At 41.9% G+C, this 18366-nt stretch overlaps 1 protein-coding gene across 1 annotated transcript in view; it reads left to right on the top strand.

Annotated features, from left to right (window-relative positions):
- SFMBT2 (Scm like with four mbt domains 2) overlaps nucleotides 1–18366 on the top strand; it is a 205718-nt gene that overhangs the window by 113243 nt on the left and 74109 nt on the right. The window contains exon 8 of the mRNA XM_024732290.1: nucleotides 14687–14788. Coding sequence (XP_024588058.1) covers nucleotides 14687–14788 — 102 coding nt within the window. The remainder of the gene's footprint in view (nucleotides 1–14686; nucleotides 14789–18366) is intronic.

Here is an 18366-nt window from a genome sequence, read left to right as displayed (position 1 = left end):
CGTACCCGTCTTCCAGACTCCCAGAGGAAAACTGGGGGGGGGGTGTCAGTATAAACCATATGGTTGGTACAAACCATGTAGGCACAGTAGACCACTCTTACATTTAGGGAAGATTTCATGTCATTGTCGGGTTCAGTTTATCAGCTGTGTCCCCATAGGCCAGCCAAGACCTGATCCTGGAAGCAGACCTTTCTCGGGCCTGCAGTCTCAGGCCTGCTACATGTGTTGGTTCTTCTCTTCACGCCTCCATTCCATCCCTTCACACAGTCTGTTGGCTCTACTTTCAAATTCCATCCGGAGTTCAATCACCCTTCACTTTTTCCATCACCACTACCCTAGTGTAAACTGTCACCCTCCCTGGACTCTTGCATTCATTTCAGGATTTATTTCTGGGCTTATTACTCACTGCCCCTCTACAGTTTGTTCTTCCAAGAGCAGCCAGACAGATTCTTTTAAAACAAAATTCAGATCATGTCACTCCATTGCTTATGTGGCTTCTGATGTGACTCAGGTGTGATGTGCCCTCTGAGCCGCTTTGCTGCACGAGGTTCTCATACACTCTGCTCCACCCGCCGGCTTCCTGCTGTCCGTCCAGCACACTAAGTCCTCAAGCCTTTGCAGTGACGCTGCCTAGAAAGTGGTCCCTCTGGCCAATGCCTCAAGGCTTCTTCCCTCTCTTTCTTCAAGTCTCTGCTTAAAATTTAAAAAAGCACCCTCACCTCCATCTCCCCACAGCCTGCTCGGCATTTATCCGCCCACATAGTCTGCATCAGTTTGCTTTCTCTGCGTCTGGTCTGTTTCTTCTTCCTGGAATGTACCCTCTGTGAAAGGAGATTGTTTATTTTCATGACTGCGCCACCCGGTGCCTTGAACAGTGCAGCCCGTCTTGAGCACTCGATACCCATTCTTGAGTAGGTTAGTGAAAAACTAAGTACAGATCTCAACTTAGAAAGTTAAAGGCTCAGGCGAGGTTGTCAGTACAGCTTGAATGAAGTAAGTCCCCGCGAGCGGTTCCGAATAACAGGGATGACTTTGTACAGAGAGGAAGCAAAGGGCTTGATGGCTCCTGTTTGGTGGGTTCAGTACCAAACTGGTACTTTCATGATCAGCTAAAAATACCCCAGGCCAGTTCTTGGCTAAGTGGAGGAAATAGTTGAGAGCACCGAGAAGAAGATTAGGGATGAATTGAAATTAAGAAAACAGCTCAGCATAAAACCCCCCACGTTCTATGACACCCCATTGCAGGTGAGCTTGCAGGGCCAATGTTTGCTTCTTGCTGGACGTGATCACAGAGTAGAGGGAATATTGCCTCCTGTATGTTGCCTGTGGGTTTTTTCTTTTCAAAGCATCTGGCCCTGTGATCTCTCAGGGTCTTGACAATAACGTAGTGTCAGGTGCTACAGTGTATGGTGTATGTATTGTTTCCTCTTTAAACACATAGATCAGTGGACACACAAGGAGCTTAAAGAATGCCCCGGGGGGAACGTGTTAGTTTAGGGACAGACTTGGCCATAAATGACAGGTTTCTGCCTTATGCTCCGTCTGTTTTTCCACTGCTGTGCATGCCTTCCTAATATCACACGCGATTCCTCTGATATGATTGTAGCTGTGAACGGATGGGATGCGGTTGGACGGTGATGACGTGATGCTTCCGGGTTATTTCCGTTTCATTGGAGGCTGAGGAGAGATGTGATTTTCAGTGAGACACGTACACCCACGATACTAGCCACGTTCCCTTCCATTGTTGCCTCCCTGACCAATTCCCCATCAAAATCTGTGGCCAAGGTGGAGGCTATAGGGAGTCGAGGTTATGATAACTAAGGCTTTTACTTCATCAGGACTCACAGCAGGTAAAAAGTGTACCTGGTCCAGTACTTGGATAAAAATACCCAGGCTCCTTTGACTTGGGTAGCGGTTGAATGGATCCAGAATTGTGTATCTATAACTGATACGCATTAAAAGTGCCCTTGACATCTGTAAATAAAGGGCTTCCACTAATGGCAAAGCAGTAAGTTAAATTCAGCTTGCTTTGGTCTCAAGTGATTCCTGTCTCACTTGCTTCATTGCTTCTTGCTTTCCCCATAAGTCATGTTTAATAAACAGAAGGAAGGGGCCGCTGAGAGAAGGCTAATTGAGAAAAAAAGATGCTACATGTGACCATTATTATATTTTTACACAAACGCACAAGGAAAGGCATTCCATGCACATATTTCTTCTCTGTTGAGAGTGTTCAGGCTGTGCTCATAATACACGGAACAGTCCACATCTGTTATTTGGTGCATTTGTAGATTCAGCCTTTAGGAGAGAACTCCTTGTCTATTTTCTCATCTGAGACCTAGGTTACAGGCCAGAGAGAGAAGGTTAAGAGTGAAAAGCTTTCCTTTCTCATTCCATCTGGTCCAGCCAAAGGGGTAAGAAAGGGTGTGAGCCGCTGTTACCGTAGATTGTCAGGTTGCGGTTTCTATGGTGACCGACTTTTGCTCTCATTTGGTAGCTAAATACAGCAGCAATACAAAACTCGTAGCTGAGTTTGGCCTTCAGGTACTGGGATCCTTGGATTCTCCCAGAATTTGCTCGAGGCCACCTATGTAGGGCCAGAACTTAATTTCTTGAGCATGACATTCCCTGTCCCACCTGGCAGGGTGTCTGATACCAAATAATTTAGCAGTAAGTGTTTGTGTGACTCTTGGTTGCTATTTCCTTCTCACCAACTGAAACCCCAGTGGTTCTTTGAAAGAGAGTCTGTCTTAGACAGTAGGTCATGTTGTGACTGGACGGGTGGCTCGACCCCTGTATCCTGCTGGTGTTGCTGACCTGACTTCTGAGTTTCTGCCCAGCAGCTGGTCCCAGGCTGGCTTACCTCCAGCTCTGGCCCCGAACACCCAGACCTGGGAGCTTGCCCTCTGCCATTCCCTCGTTTGTCCTTCTCATCTCTTTAAAGACTTGGAGAGGTTTGTTAAAGTCTCTCGGGGATGGTGAATCGCAGAGATGTTCAGTTTGTGTCATGCCCATCCTTTGCCACTTTCAGGAACCAGAGGAGGGGCTTGTTTGTGTTGTTTTTCATGTGCTCTGGGTTCTTGAACTGCAGCCCACGCATTACGTTAACTCAGAAAGTGCCACAGGGACATCATGTTTTTATGCATGTTGGAAAAAATCTGGTGAGACCTGCTAAAGAGGGCAACTTTGGTCCAACAGTAAAGGTAACGATGAAAATCGCAAAGGCCAGATGTATAAAGAGTTCACTCAACAATGGCTTGATTTCAGGGCCCCCTACACTGCTGCCTGCATCTGCTAGATAGCGACTTGCTTTTAATTCTAAACACTAAGAATTTAAAAATACAGTCCACTCTTAGTTATCTGAGCTGTGAGTTATCCTTCCCAAATGGCTTCTGTTGGCCGCTGATTATTCCGGCTCTCTCCAGTTCCTGGGTTTCAGGGAAAGCAAGATAATATTTGCATGAACTTCATGTCATGGGTGTTGGGATACGAGGAGGGGACATCGATCTCTTATTTATGAAGCAGATGCATTTCAAAGTGATTGTCATAGCATATTTTAATTTCTTCTAGATTTTCCATGCTACTCGCCATTAGTTAGAATAATTAAGAATTGATCATAATTCTTTTTTCTGTGGATGATTTGATAATAAATGATTGTATAGTTGTATGGAGGCAGGGTTTTTTTTCCCCTCAAAACACGGACAGATTATTTTTTTTTGTAGGTTAGGTCATACTGTTTTCTTCTTTAAGATTTTTTCTTTTTTGATGTGGGCCATTTTTTTTGGTCTTTATTTTTTGTTACAATATCACTTCTGTTTTATGCTTTGGTATTCTGGCCATGAGGCATGTGGGATCTTAGCTCCCCGACCAGGGATTGAATATGCACCCCCTGCATTGGAAGGCGAAGTCCTAACCACTGGACTGCCAGGGAGGTCCCCTAGGTCGTACTTTTAATCTCCATCTTTTCTTTCATGGATAGGCAGTTGTAAATTGCAGGATCTCAAGTAGGCAGATGGATGTAAAGAGAAGTTTAAGTTCATTCTGTCTACAGAGGTTTAAAATCTAATGGAAAATGAGGACCACATATGATGGGGCCCCAGCTACTGAACCTTCCGCATATTCCCTCCTGCCTGAGAAAGGCCCCCTGGTGCAGAGGTTTGTGTGAGCTTCAGGTGTAAATGAAAGTGTGGGAATCCTTCCGTCCTGCGAGTTCTCTCTTTCCTTCCGTGGGCAGCCAGTGTACAATGAATTTCCGTGTCGATGGCACAAAGTCAAGGATAAGGTGAAACTCTGCCCCCTGTTTCTTCTCCAGCTCCATTTATAACCAGAAGAACCCACATAAACAAATCAGATAACCTTTTTTTTTTAAACTGAAATTTTTATCGAGATAATTGTACATTCACATGCAGTTGTAAGACATAATACAGAGAGACCCCATATACCTACTCTTCACCCAGTTTTCCCCAATGGTGACATCTTGGAAAAAAACCACAGTTTTGCAGCCAGGATATTGACATTGATACAATCCATGATCTTACTCAGATGGCCCCAGTTTTACATGTGTTCATTTGTGTGTGTGTCCTTTTTAAAATTTTTTTATTTTATTTTATTAAAAAATTTTTTTGAAGTATGGTTGATTTACAGTGTTTCAGGTGTACAGCAAAGTGATTCAGTTATCCATATATATTCTTTTTCAGAGTCTTTTCCGTTATAAGTTATTACAAGATATTGAATATGGTTCCCTGTGCTGTACAGTAGGTCCTTGTTGTTTACCTGTTTTATATACAGTAGTGTGTATATGTTAATCCCAAACTCCTAATTTATCCCTGCCCCCTTTCCCCTTTGGTAACCGTAAGTTTGTTGTCTATGTCTGTGAGTCTGTTTCAACAAATCACATAAACTTTTACATGAATAGATAATGTTCTGTGTTTAACATTAAATAAAAGGAATGGATGAGTTTAGAACAGTAGAAACCTGACTTAAGGCCCCCCCAGTATTTAAGAACATGTCATGCTTGGAGTCGGTGGAGAGATTTCCAGATTCCAACAGAATTACTTTTTGCCTAATTATCTTGATTGTGCTCAGATTAAGCACAAGCATACATGGCACACGTAACGCGCCTTTGCAAAGGAATGTGGAACATTTGATCATTTCCCATGTGGTTTTGTACAAGTTAGTCCACTTGCTGGACCTTGGTTGTTTCTGAGCTTCCAGGGCTCCTGGGAGACTTCAGGTCCGTCAGCCAGGGGGGTGGTGAGCAGGGCGTGGCCGACGCGTCACAATTCCTCGTTCTCCTGTAGTAAGTTACACACCTTTGGGATATCTTTGGAATATACAGTATATTAACGTGCTCAGACCCTTCAGGGTAGCGTACAGAATAAAAACACAAATAAAGCCGTGAAGACTTCACCTGGACGCCCACATCATCCTCCAGTGGAAAGTCATTGCAGCGATGTGGACCATCGCTTCAGTTGTTGAGCCCAGACAGGATGAAGAAATGGTACCAGCCACTCCCCACACTTAATCTCGTTATCCTCACGATAACCCGACATGCAGGTATTATTAGTCTTCCTGTAACTTCAGGAAAATCAGAGAAGCTGATCTGTCCTACCTCACACAGAGCCTATGGTGGAAGCAGGACCCAAATTCAAATCTTAACCGACTTTAGGCTTAACTGTATCTAAATCAGTGGTTCTCAACGGGGGAGGATCTGGCAGTTCTCTCAGTGTCTGGGGGCATTTTGATGATGACACAGAGCTGGGAGAGATGCTACTGGCATCTGTGGGTAGAAGCTGGAGATGGACAGAACATGCTATGTGCACAGGACAGCCCCTACTAACAAGGCATCAGTTGCCCCAGGATGCCAGCAGTGCCCAGGTGGATAAACCCTGGCTAGAGACTGGGTGCTTTTCTTACCAGGAGGTAGGTTGACCCATGGAAGGCAAGGGCAGCCGGGATTTGAGGACGATGCCTGAGATTTTCACTGTTCTTAGATCTGTGCCAGGCTGGCTGGCAGTTGGCACTTTCCCATTGGGAATCTTCTCCACCTGTGGCAGAAAGAACGCAGATGGATGTAAGCCCCTGTGTTTCAGTAGCTCCTGCTGTGTCCAGAAAGGGCAGGACACAGAGTCAACCTTGCCCATCACTGACTCTTCATTCTCCCTCTGAAAGCTGGATTCCACATGCGGGGAGACAGTTCAGGGCCATTGGCCTTGTTTCCATGACAACAGTTCAGTTGCATTGAGGGCTCTCAGTAGAAGGGGACACCCAGCAATAATTCTGTCAACGGCATCTGGCAGTGGTGTGTGAGGCTGGGGAAAAGCTAACCCCCAGAGCCCCGACTGTGGTTTTCTTTAGCCCACAGCCCTCAGGCTGGACACGTGTGGAGATACCCTAGCTCATTAGGAGAGAAGTAACTAAGCTTAAGAACAGACAGTGTAATCACTGTTTACCTGTACCCACAGCATAGGCTCTGTTTTTTTCTCATAGTGGTGCTGTAAGTAAGGTTGAATTTCTTGCCACTTACAATGCTTTTATGGTGCATAAGTATTAATGAAAGGCATCCTCATTGCCCCTGTTTTTTTTCTTTTCTTTTTTTTTTTTTGCAGTACGCGGGCCTCTCACTGCTGTGGCCTCTCCCGTTGCGGAGCACAGGCTCCGGACGCGCAGGCTCAGCAGCCACGGCTCACGGGCCCAGCCGCTCCGCGGCATGTGGGATCTTCCCGGACCGGGGCACGAACCCGTGTCCCCTGCATCGGCAGGCGGACTCTCAACCACTGCGCCACCAGGGAAGCCCTGCCCCCGTTGTTTTAAAACAACCAGTGTACCAGTTTTTGGACTTACTGTGGAAATAATCCTGCTATAATCGCCTGTTATGAATTCTTGTGGTTCAGGTTGAAGTATATAGTACTTCATTTTCTCATGACTATTTTTTAACTTGATTGAATGCAGGACTAGTTGATAAAATTGCTGTTTACAGCTGTAAGTAAAAAAATGGAAATGCTTATTAGTGTTCAGCTTATAGATGTTTTATTACCTTTTTGTTATAAATATTTCATTGGCTGAGTTTAATTCAGTGCAATGGAATTGAAATATAGTAATGCTATTGATTTAATAAATGCTGGCATCCTAATGTACATTTTTAGATGAAACTAATATAATGAGGGTAATTATCTAACGAACATGTGAGCACTAGGTCTTTCGTAAAACGAAAAGAGGAACAGTATGATGAACTGCGTTGGATTTTTTTTTTTTAGCCTAACGTAGCATGCTGATATGAATAAAGGAATTAAAGCCTAGGTCATTATATATTGATTTGAATGTAGTACTAAGTAAAACCTTCCTCTGACTTTCCTGAAGCCTGTTCTTGGAAATTATGCAAATTATTTGAAGCCTTTGAAAAGATGCCTATGCAATGTTTGAGGTCCCTGCGGACCAAACACTGGCATGTTGGAACTGAAAAAATTATACGGTGCAGTGTTTTTGTGTAGGATTCACTGAGAGATTTTAGTACTTAAAAAAAATGTGGAGGGGTGTTGAATTGCATTATCAGGTTTTTTTGTCCATTTTTTTTCATATCAACATAAGCAAAAAAGAAAGAACCGGAGGATTAAAGATTGAGGATCAGATGACCTACTATTAGGGAAATTCCTGGAGCATTTGATTGTGGAACTCAGGCTGTAAGAATTAGGTTTCTACACAGGAAATGAGGCACTGCTTTTCTTACATGAAAATCCTCACCAAATGCATTTTAATTGTGTTGTGTTAATTAGTTTGAACTCCCTCTCCCCTGTGCCACATTCTTCATATTTTTATATCGTGTGGGGTGTATTTATCCAATGAAGCAGGGCTGGCAAGAAGCATCAGCTGTCTTGGGAGTCTGCGATCAGCACATACTAAATTGTAACAGCGTAATTGGCAATGCTTCTAACCTCTAAAGTAGACGGAGGGCAGTGAGTTAAGATCCAGGAGGCATTTGAGAGATGAGTTGAACCTAAGATGATCGAATGTTCTTTCTTTTTCCTTGTCTTCTGTCTCTCAATTAGTAATACCTTCTCCTCCTTCCATAGATTAATACTCTGTCACTTATCTGTTTCGTAGAGAACCTCAGTTTTGTAGAGAACCTTCGTCATTCTGCCAATGACCAATATTAAGGCAGCTCTGTACAGTCGTGTTTCTTAAATAGCGATGCTTGATTCTTCCAGAGTTAGGTTGTGCTTTCTTCCCAGGGCTGGTAGTCCCTTCAGAGGCACTTAGGGGACCAGTGAGTACCTGGGGATGCTCTGAGGTTGTCTGATGTCCTCTGTCTCACAGTTGAAATAAAGTGGGACACCAGCCAAACTGTAAAGGCAGAACAACCAGATATATTGTGTTTTGTCCAGACTTCTTTTGCCAGCGTTGTACTTGTATTTATCACATCTCTGTCATTTTCTAACTAAATTTCAAGCTTCTCGATGTCGGGAACCACATCCTCCTCTTTTTTTTCTTCATTTGGTTCACAGGTTAGTGCTTAACATAGAGTATTGAAAAATACCACTGGCAGGTTGAGACTCATGGGGACTTTGCAGCTGGGGATGTTTGCTAGATGAACCACATTTATCAGGTAAACCCGTCTGGGTTAACATTGATAATGTTATGAGAGATAGGTATCGATGATGGATAACTTGTAGAGCATCGTAGGCATTTACTGGACACATTTTGTAAATCTTTGTGGCTTAAAGAACACGAAAGCAGTTAGTAAAAAATATAATGGTTCATTGTTGATAAAGACTGATTGACTTTATATATAAACATTGGGAGGTAATTTTAGTGTCAAAATTTTCTCTCTGACGGCTTTTTCATAAACCATTGAAAAGTGCTGTGAATTGACAGCAGAAATTGGAGGTTTTCAATAAGTGGTCGGTATTAATAGCTATCACTTTTGAACTTGGCAATATCTGTCTTTGAGAACATCTCAGGAGCTTATAGGTTATAAGGGTTTTGTTTGTTTGTTTGTTTACCATTAGCAATAAAAAACGCAAAGATCCATTTTGGTCTTTGCTTCCCAGTCTGTGCCATAACCTGATAACTAATCACACACAACTAGGTAATCTGATGGCTAGATCATGTACTTAGTGTCAGACCACATGGATTTGAGTCCTGGCTCCTCTTGTTAGCTGTGTGTTCTTGCTTAGGTAACTTAACTTCTCTGCGCCTTAGTTTCCTCTCTAAGATGGATCCTACCCCATAGTCTGTTGTGAGGGGAAAATAATAATACAAGGAAAGTGCTCACAAGTATTTACAGTGTGTTCATTGCTGTTCCTCTTTCTACCGGCTTGAATATTATAAACCAAGCCAAGCTACTCTCAGTGCAGTCAGTGTATCTTAGTAGGAGTGAGTGAAAGCTCCGTGGGGTCAGGAGAGAAGAAAGCTGATGAAATTCGTGTGGATTACGGAAGTTGATGTGTATATAATCTCTTTTACATTGTCATTCAACTGAAAATAAGGTTCCCTGAAGAGCAGTTGTTAAGGTAGGCTAGTAAGACAGTCCTCCAATAAAATGAATGGTATTTTTACTTCTGATCAATTTAAAACTACTTCAGGGCAAAAATAAAATGTGTAGCCATGAATGTAGATGGGAGTGACATTGCCAGCCTGTCTTAAGGAGTTTTTCTGTAAACAGTTTAACTGGACTCCAGTTCGTTTGAATAAACAGTATTTCATGAATGTGACAGGCACATTTGTAAATGTCCTGAGGATTTACTGCTTACTCCTGATCTCAGGGATAACATCATTCTTGATCCAATAATTTAGAGGTGTGAAGGATTCTCTAGAGCTTTGCAAAGGCCAGAATGTATCTTTCAACCCACAGTGAATTTCCCATTATCTCTCAGTAGATAATCGGTTTTGTGAATCATTTCAGGAACCGGGAACTCTCTCTCTGTCTCTCTGTCTCTGTCTCTGTCTCCCTCTCCCCACTTAGAATTGAGAATGATTAGCTGGTGTTTGTAAATGAATGCATGTACTCTGACTGCATTAACAGCCTGAAGTAAATGGTCTAGTAGCGATAAATTTGTTTTTCAATGAGAATATCTTATATACTATGTACCCTTTCTTATATACTAATATGGATGTACATTTATACACACAAAGAGCTCAGATGGTCTGTGTATTGGCTTATCTAGAAATTAACTGGTGTTGAATTTTTTATCATAAAAATCTCTGTTTGTTCGGAGTGCTGAACGACTCCTTTTGCCTCTGAAATCAGACTTAAAAGCCTCAATCCAGTATCTTAAGACCCAGTCTCCCTAACTAAATTTATACTTCCACCTTCTCAGAATCTTTTCTTTGTCATTCTAAGTGTCATGCTTTTTATATTCAAAATTAAGTTTCACTCCTTTAAATCCCTGGACTGCCATCATCTTGGTGGTTATAATTTTTTAAAGCTACAAGTAAAAATAGTGTTTGTTCTGAAATTTTTTCTAAACCTGGATCTTCCATAGCTGTTCTTCATGTCTTTTCCTTCTCCCTTTTGACAAATGCAGTTTTTGTGTGTATTCTGTGCATCACCTAGTGGCATGGTGTGTGGAACCCCAGTGGTTTCTAATGAATGCCGAACGAACGAACGAATGAATGAATGATAGAATATAGAATCAGAATGGATGTCAAGAAATCTAGTTTTTGATGTTTCTCCAGCTTAATTCAATAATTATTTCTTGGCATCTTTCTTGGATGAACTGCATAATGTAAATGAGAGGGTTTGGCATTGACTGGAAAATATTGCATGTACTACATGGCTAACAGTCATGTGTTTTAAAGATTTCCAGTGACCAGAAATCTAATGGGCAAGCCCTTTTAGAAAATACTGCCCTTCGTCTCGAGTTCAAAGTTTCTGGCATTACCATTCATGAATAACATAAATATTGGAGTAGCAGATTTATAGTCATAATCAAACTCATAATCATTATGGGTCTTTGCTCTTGGATTTAAAAATTTTTCATTTTGTTGACTTGCTTTTGAAACTGGTGGGACTTGTACACATTATTACCAGTTTTCTTTTTTTTTTCCTTTTAAATGCTGATGAAAAAGTGACCTTAAGAAAGTGGAAGTTAGGGCTGGGGATAAAGGGATGTATTGTATAGTTTTCAAGTTCCTTTCTGAAATTTGGAGAGGTTTAATAAGGTATAACAGATAGATATGGATATTTGAGACCAAAATATAAAAAACCAATGTGTGTATGCAGCTACCTCTCAAAATGTCCGGCTTCTTTTTCAGTATATTAAACAAGAGAGTTTAAGAGTTTTCACATAGTTTGGAACAAAAACAGATGCATTTCCACAAGTAAGAAATTTGTGTGCTTACAACTGAAACTTAGTAGAAGTAATTTAAGGTGTAGGAAATCTGAGCCATGATTCACAAGGGAAAACTTGTTTCTAAAACTTCGTTCACTAAGCATTATTTTTAAACTGTTTAATGTTTTAATGTCATCAGGACAGAACATTGTCAACAATATTTTAATTGTTTAAAAATATGTCATTAACATTTTATTTTCACCCCACATGTGGCCATGGATGATTTTGAGGTGGGTGGTATTTCTTATGTATGAGCAGAGGGAGAGATTCTCAGAGGTTGACAAGGGAGCGCAGGGACATCTATAAAATAGTAAGAAAATGTGTGGTATCTGCACAAAGTGATCCCCTCTTAACCTAGAGGTACTGTTTGATGCAGGGTGCCCTGGAATCATTAATGATAAGCATTTATAACAGAGTCCACAGCCTTGAAAAGAGAAAGTTATCTGAGGACCAGATTGCTGTCCTGAGCTTGTATGCTTTATTTCTAAGGAAAGGCAGGTCCCACTAGACAACTGTGAATCAAGCAAGGCAGCAGGTAAAGCACAATCATTAGTGTAGGGTTCCTGGGGGCTTTAGGGTTTCCAGCCCAGCATTGGGAGCTGTGATTGAGCAACCTTCTGGCAGAGATATGAGGTGGCTGTAGACTTGGCTAAAAACTTCAAGTCAGTGGTCAAGGTCACACTGAGAGCCTGGGATATAGAAAGTGCCTGGGGGTTATGGGTCAACCCTACTTAGAAATCTGGCTCTACTCAGAGTGCAGAGGGAGGGACAAAAGTGTGTGGGTCAAAGAGTGGGCACACAGCCTGAAATCAAGAGGGGATTTGGACGGTGGGTAGACCAGAAGCCCAGAATGCTGTCAGGACAGCCCTATGGCAGAAGCAAAGGGAGAAGCAAACGGGAGAGCAGGTGAGAGATCAAAATTGCAAGCAGAGCCCTAGTGTTAGAGGCAGCCAGGGAACAGGCGCGGGTTTCCTGTTATTGGTGAACCGCATCTCAAGAACGTTTAGCCTTGTAGCTGTGAGTAGTGGGAGAGACACTGCAGCAAGGAAGGACATTGCTAGCAGAGGGAAATGGAAGAACTTCCGTGAAACTAGTACATTCATCTTGCCCGTTTATCATAGCTACACATGTCATCGGTGCCTGAGAACATTTATGTAATACCAAATAGTATCATAACGACTGCTTGATAAACTTGTTGAGTACATTCAGGCAACGTTTTATAGTATGTCTTAATTTTAGAATAATTCCTCTTTTCAGAAGGTTAAAGGCTTTTGTGCCTAAAATGGAAAAAATATTTATCTGCAAAATCCACTTATGTGATTCAGTTCTTACTGAAAGATACTGGGGTGTGTTGATGTTTGCTGAGAGCATTAACTTTTAATCTTTTCTTTCAGTCATTTTGGGTTTCCTACTTTTGTATTAACACCTGTGGTTTCTGGCTCTGCCTTGGTGTTTGGGGTGATGTGTGTTGATTTGCATTAAATCTCTATGCTGTTTCTTTTGATTCCTTTTCCAAGCCACCTTTAAAAGTAAATGCTTTATTTTCAGTAATAAAAAAAGGAAATCATCTCCTGTACCTAAGAATATTTTTTAATCAAGTGATGATTGTTAAGTTCAATGAGTTTTTGTCATGTAAGTCCTTGCCCACGGAGCACATCACCTTCCTCGTTCTGATCAACCCCCTCCCTGCACGAGGTACCCTGTGCTCCAGCCAGACCCAGCATTTATTGCTCACCCACTGGGTACAGAGACTTGCAGGCAGCTGTGGCCACGTGAGAAATGACATGTGGTTCTGTAGGCATTTACATTCTGTACCTGCTTTGGTAAAGCAAAGCGGTGGTGGTGAGTTTAATAAGTGGATCTGGTGTCATACACTGTCCTGTTCTGATCAGCTTTTGTGGGAGCAGCAGGCACAGCCCTGTGGGTTCTGCACGGTCCTCAGAGTTGGGTGTATTTAGAATGGCATCCTTGAATTAATGAAAAATCCACTTTAGGTTCCACATAGAGGCAATATCGTATGATATTTGTCTTTGTCTGACTTACTTCACTTAGTATGATCATGTCTGAGTCCATCCATGTTGCTGCAAATGACATTATTTCATTTTTTTTATGGCTGAGTATTATATACACACACTCACACTCACCATATTTATGAAAGAGAAATAGAGTCACAGACATAGAAAACAAACTTAGGGTTACCAGAGTGGGGGGTGGATAAATTAAGAGTTTGGGATTAAAATATACACACAACTGTATGTAAAATAGATAACCAACAAGGACCTACTATGTAGCACAGGGAGCTCTACTCAATATCTTGTAATAACCTATAATGGAAAAAAAACCTGAAAAAGAATATATGTATGCATGTATAACTGAATCACTTTGCTGTACACCTGAAACTTAACATCGTAAATCAACTATATTTCAATAAAATTTTTTTAAAAATCCACTTTACATTGGCAGATAAAAGAAAGTCATAGATCCCCAGATATTTTTGTACTTCTCACCCAATTGATGGATTTAGAAACAGGAGGATTTACTTGCAGCTATTATTTCCTCAGGGACAGGCTGCAGAGACATTTATTTATCCACTACTGTTTATACAGACTGTGAGTTATGAGGTGACCTTCATCTCTGCAAGATAAATCCTGGTGTCCAGAGTCCCGCCAGCCTCATCTGTTGCTGTGTAGCTGAAGTGGTTATTGAAATTTGTTTTCTTGAGAAGGCAGGAAAGCTCCACTCACACACATAAGGTTGCTGTGAATTGTCTATAAAACTGCCAGGCACCTATTAAACAGGGGGTGTAGCTCATCTTTATAGAGCGGGAGACGGGTTCTGATTGGGTACAGGGCTGTTTTGGAGTCTTCTATACCCACATGTCCAAGGACCAGTATCAGTACCAGTAACTGATAACTTCAGTGCTCTTCAACACAGAAGACAAGCTGTATCCCCCAAAAGATCCTCCCCGAAGCCTGCGAAGTAACTCCAGTAGCAAGAGGCCATGTTTTCTGAGGAGGCCCCTGCCGTGTTTTAGATGACTGATTGCTTCTATTACTCTGCCGAGCTTTCCTGATGGCCCCTAGGAAGATCAAAGCTGTGCGGTGTGAATTTTTTTTTGCTTAGTATACGTTTAAGCCTGGCCACCAAGGCTTGTTTCTCCCTTGGAAAAGCAATTTAGCCTGCAGAAAATAATTAAATCCGTGATATCTTGCCATAATTAGAAATCTGAAATGGGGGAGGGTTAATGATTTCAATCCGATTTCAGTCGCCCACTAAAACGATCAAGGAAAGCATCCAGACAGTTACTGAATTAGCTTACAATACCATTGCGTTTAATATTTTCGTCCTTTTCCCCGTAGGACCATGCAGATTTGAGAAGCCATTTTTTCACAGTTGGGATGAAGCTAGAAACAGTGAACGTGAGGGAGCCCTTTCACATCTGTCCTGCATCAGTGACCAAGGTGAGGTCCCTCCCTTGCTTTTCACCTCCATCTCCGTAGTGGATCCAGTAAGTCTTTCTACTCCAAGCCAACCAGAGGAAATAGGCTCGTGTCGGGATCTGTGGTGACGCAAGTAAACCCAAGGAGGAGGGCCTCCTCTCCCGTACAGTGCTGTCTCAAGCTCCCTTTTTATCACTGATATCCGAGTGAGTGTGATCCGATGCCTCCTCTTGCAGTGGGTGGGGTGAACTTCGCTTGTCCTCCGATAGTACAGGATGCAGACGCTCGTGTCCTGCAGAGACTTGGAGGAAGATTCAGATGCTCAACTGTGAGTTCACAGCAGTGAACTCAGCCACTGAATAGATGGCACCTTCTCTTGCTAACCACAGTGACATGGAAACTGCCATTTGTCCCTGTGCTCGTGAGAAGAAACCGCTGATGAGTTTGTAATCTTTGTAATAGTAACTTGCTTCTCCTGCTGCACTGATCATATTTCATATGATCTATTTTGCAAATACTTGGAAATGGTGAAAAGCAAGTTCCCATCTCCAGGGGATTAGCACCTCGCTTCCTTTCCCTCATCTGCTTTCACTGACTAAAGGAAAAGTCATACGTCTAAGATTCGTAGATTTTAAATGAAAGTACCGTTTCACGCAAAGACATTTTTATTATGGCCTTATAGTCTTTTAAGATTATAATTTCCCTTCCACATCAAAGAAATCTCAACGAAGTTACCTATTATAACGTACAAAGTATGTGTTTCTACCTTAAAAATATATATATGTATATGCATACATACACACACACATACCATTTATGTCCTGTTAATGGCGCGAGAAACCAACAAACTAAGATTCTTAGCCAACATGTGTTTTACTTAACAGCCTTCCGTGCATTTCCTGGGGTTCAAAAGTCAATTCCATTTTAATTTCTTTTTCTGAAGGAGATGGGGTTGTTAATGTGGTGATTAATAGTATGAAGTTATTTGAGTCATGCTTTTTTATTTATGATTTTATTCAAGATTTGGTAAAATTTGAGAAATACAGTGGTGATCATGTATTACAGAATATGGGAAATGGTTATAATGAAACGTCCTTTTGTTCTCTGCTAAAGATTTTTTTCTTTAGTGAATATAAATTATTTTGTAACTGTTAAAGCAATTTATTTAAAGGATAGCTGCGTAGAACAAATAATGACTTATGCTTTGAATGATCATCTCGGGTTGAAGCACATGCTCTTGCTGTTCATACACCATTCATTTATAACCTTTTTATTTGAAATGGCTTTTAGGGTTCTTATTGTGTGTTCTGGTAGTTGGCACATTTTTCCAAAACTAAGGAGTGATACCTTGTTGAACCCCAGCCGGAATTCCTCTTTGTTCCAAGCAGGTGATTCGGTAATGCCAGCTGCCCATTTATCTGGGTATGTGTCATCCTCTTCTCATTCTAATAGGTCGTGGTGTCATCTTCACCTGGTGTTTATAAAATAAACCAAGCCAAGGTGCAGTCTGTCAGTGGTCGACTCTCACATTTTTCTACCTTTAAATAATTGCAATACATAATGTTAGAATGTGACATCCTAATTACCATCAGTTTCAGCCCAGATATCTTCATCTCATTAAACAGACTTCCAGGGACAGTAGTTTGGTTTTCACAAAGAAGAATCTTCTCTCTAAATACATGTCATTGGAGGTTGGGGGTGAGGAGGTATTTTCTCTGGTTTTTAAGTCACTTTTCATTTTATTTTTTCTTACCCTTTGTACCTAAGATAAAATACTTAAGTCGGCCTTCCCTGGTGGCGCAGTGGTTGAGAGTCCACCAGCCGATGCAGGGGACGCGGGTTCGTGCCCCGGTCCGGGAGGATCCCACATGCCGCTGAGCAGCTGGGCCCGTGAGCCATGGCCACTGAGCCTGTGCGTCCGGAGCCTGTGCTCCGCAACAGGAGAGGCCACAAAAAAAATACTTGAGTCATTCTGTTTCACATTTATCCTTCCTTCTTCCTTCTCTTACTGGCCGTGTACTGCTGCCTCTTAGAACTTGGGTCGGCACCTCCCCAGGCACAGGACTCACCTACAGGTCATGAAGTAGTAGAATATTCTTAATGTAGAAGCTGTTTATAATTAAATTTATTTCTCTTAACATTGGAAAAGGTTTTAGAATATTACGTTTGAGACTATAACACACTGTGCTGTGAAGTACTTATCCTAATGAAAATTTCATTTTTATCTTCCTTGGGGCTTTTCTTCATGGCGCAACTGTTGAGGAAATAAATAACAAATAGACAAGAAGGCAGAGAAGCACATAGCAGATTCAGTGTTAAGTGACCAACCTTTGGCCCTACAGGGGGACTATGTTGGCGTGATGGGGAGAATACCATCTGTGTACGTGAGATGCATGGTTTAGACAAAGTTTCCTGGAATTTTACACGTGTTGGGTTCTGTTTCTAGGTCTGCTCGCTCTGAGCTGCACGGTCTTGGGCAAGTTGGCTAACTGCTCTGGGCTTTGATTCTAAGGCCTGTGGTTCTGGACCAGATGGACCAGAGTCTCTGAACCATTTGGGACCATGAACCCTGATGGATTTGAGGGAACTTAATTTAGCTTTTCCTCTGAAATGTGTGCACGGGAACGTGCATTTTAATAGGCTTGGAGGTTCCTTGGTGCCTATTCTTACACAGTTCAGTTTTGCTAAGGCATCCTGCCTCCAGAACTATATGATACATCTCTGTGTGAGTATGTGTGTGCGTGTATGCATGAGGGTCTAGATCACATTAATTTAACAAATACTTACTGAGCATTTGTAGGCACTGTTCTGGATGCTGGAAACATAAAGTCCCTGCTCATACAGAGCTTATATTTTGATGGGGGGAGAGACAGACAATAAATAAAATTAATAAGGAAATAAAGTATGTTAAATGCTAAGGAGAAAGGGGCATCAAGGAAGGGACCTCTAGGGTGTTGGAGTGGAAGGAAGGAAGATGTGATTTTAATTCAGGCTACCAGGAACGGCCTCCCTGAGAAGGGGAAGCTTGATCCTTTGCTCCTTAAAGGCTGTTTCCAAAAGCAAATCTCAGGCAGCAGATTTCTAACGAGTTACTGGAGTTATAACATCAAGAAGAACAGAAGTCAGTTCACTCTTCCTGCGTAGCTTTGAACCAGGTTGCTTCCACAAAGTGTTTTCTAAACGAAGGAGCCAGGAATCAGAGCTTAGTAAGAGGGTTAAGTTTCCTAAGAAAGACTGGTTTATGTCTGTTGAGTTGGGAAAGCGATTTTTTGCCTCTGGCCTGTTTTACATTCTACATTCTTTAAATCCATCATGCTTTTCAGTGTGGCTGTCCACCTGATTTTTGCACTCTGCTTTTTCCATCAGCATGTCTTGTTCTATTTCCTTTCCTCATTGACTTTTTTCCTTATACTCAAGTAGGTGTTTAACCAGTTCCTACGTACAAAGCGTTTGCTATGCATTGTGGGAATATCTTGATGAGTAACAAACAGGAGGCTGTCCTCAAAGGACTTGAGGTCTATTGGGAGAGAGAGATGTGGTATCAGACCACAGGAGGGAATGAGAATTTTCAGTTCAGAGGTTCACATCTGGTGCTGTGC

The sequence above is a fragment of the Neophocaena asiaeorientalis genome, unplaced genomic scaffold (genome assembly GCF_003031525.2).
Source record: "Neophocaena asiaeorientalis asiaeorientalis breed wild unplaced genomic scaffold, Neophocaena_asiaeorientalis_V1.1 scaffold176, whole genome shotgun sequence".
Taxonomy (NCBI): domain Eukaryota; kingdom Metazoa; phylum Chordata; class Mammalia; order Artiodactyla; family Phocoenidae; genus Neophocaena; species Neophocaena asiaeorientalis.
Note: the sequence above shows the minus strand (reverse complement) of the source record. Positions and strands in the feature narration are given on the sequence as shown.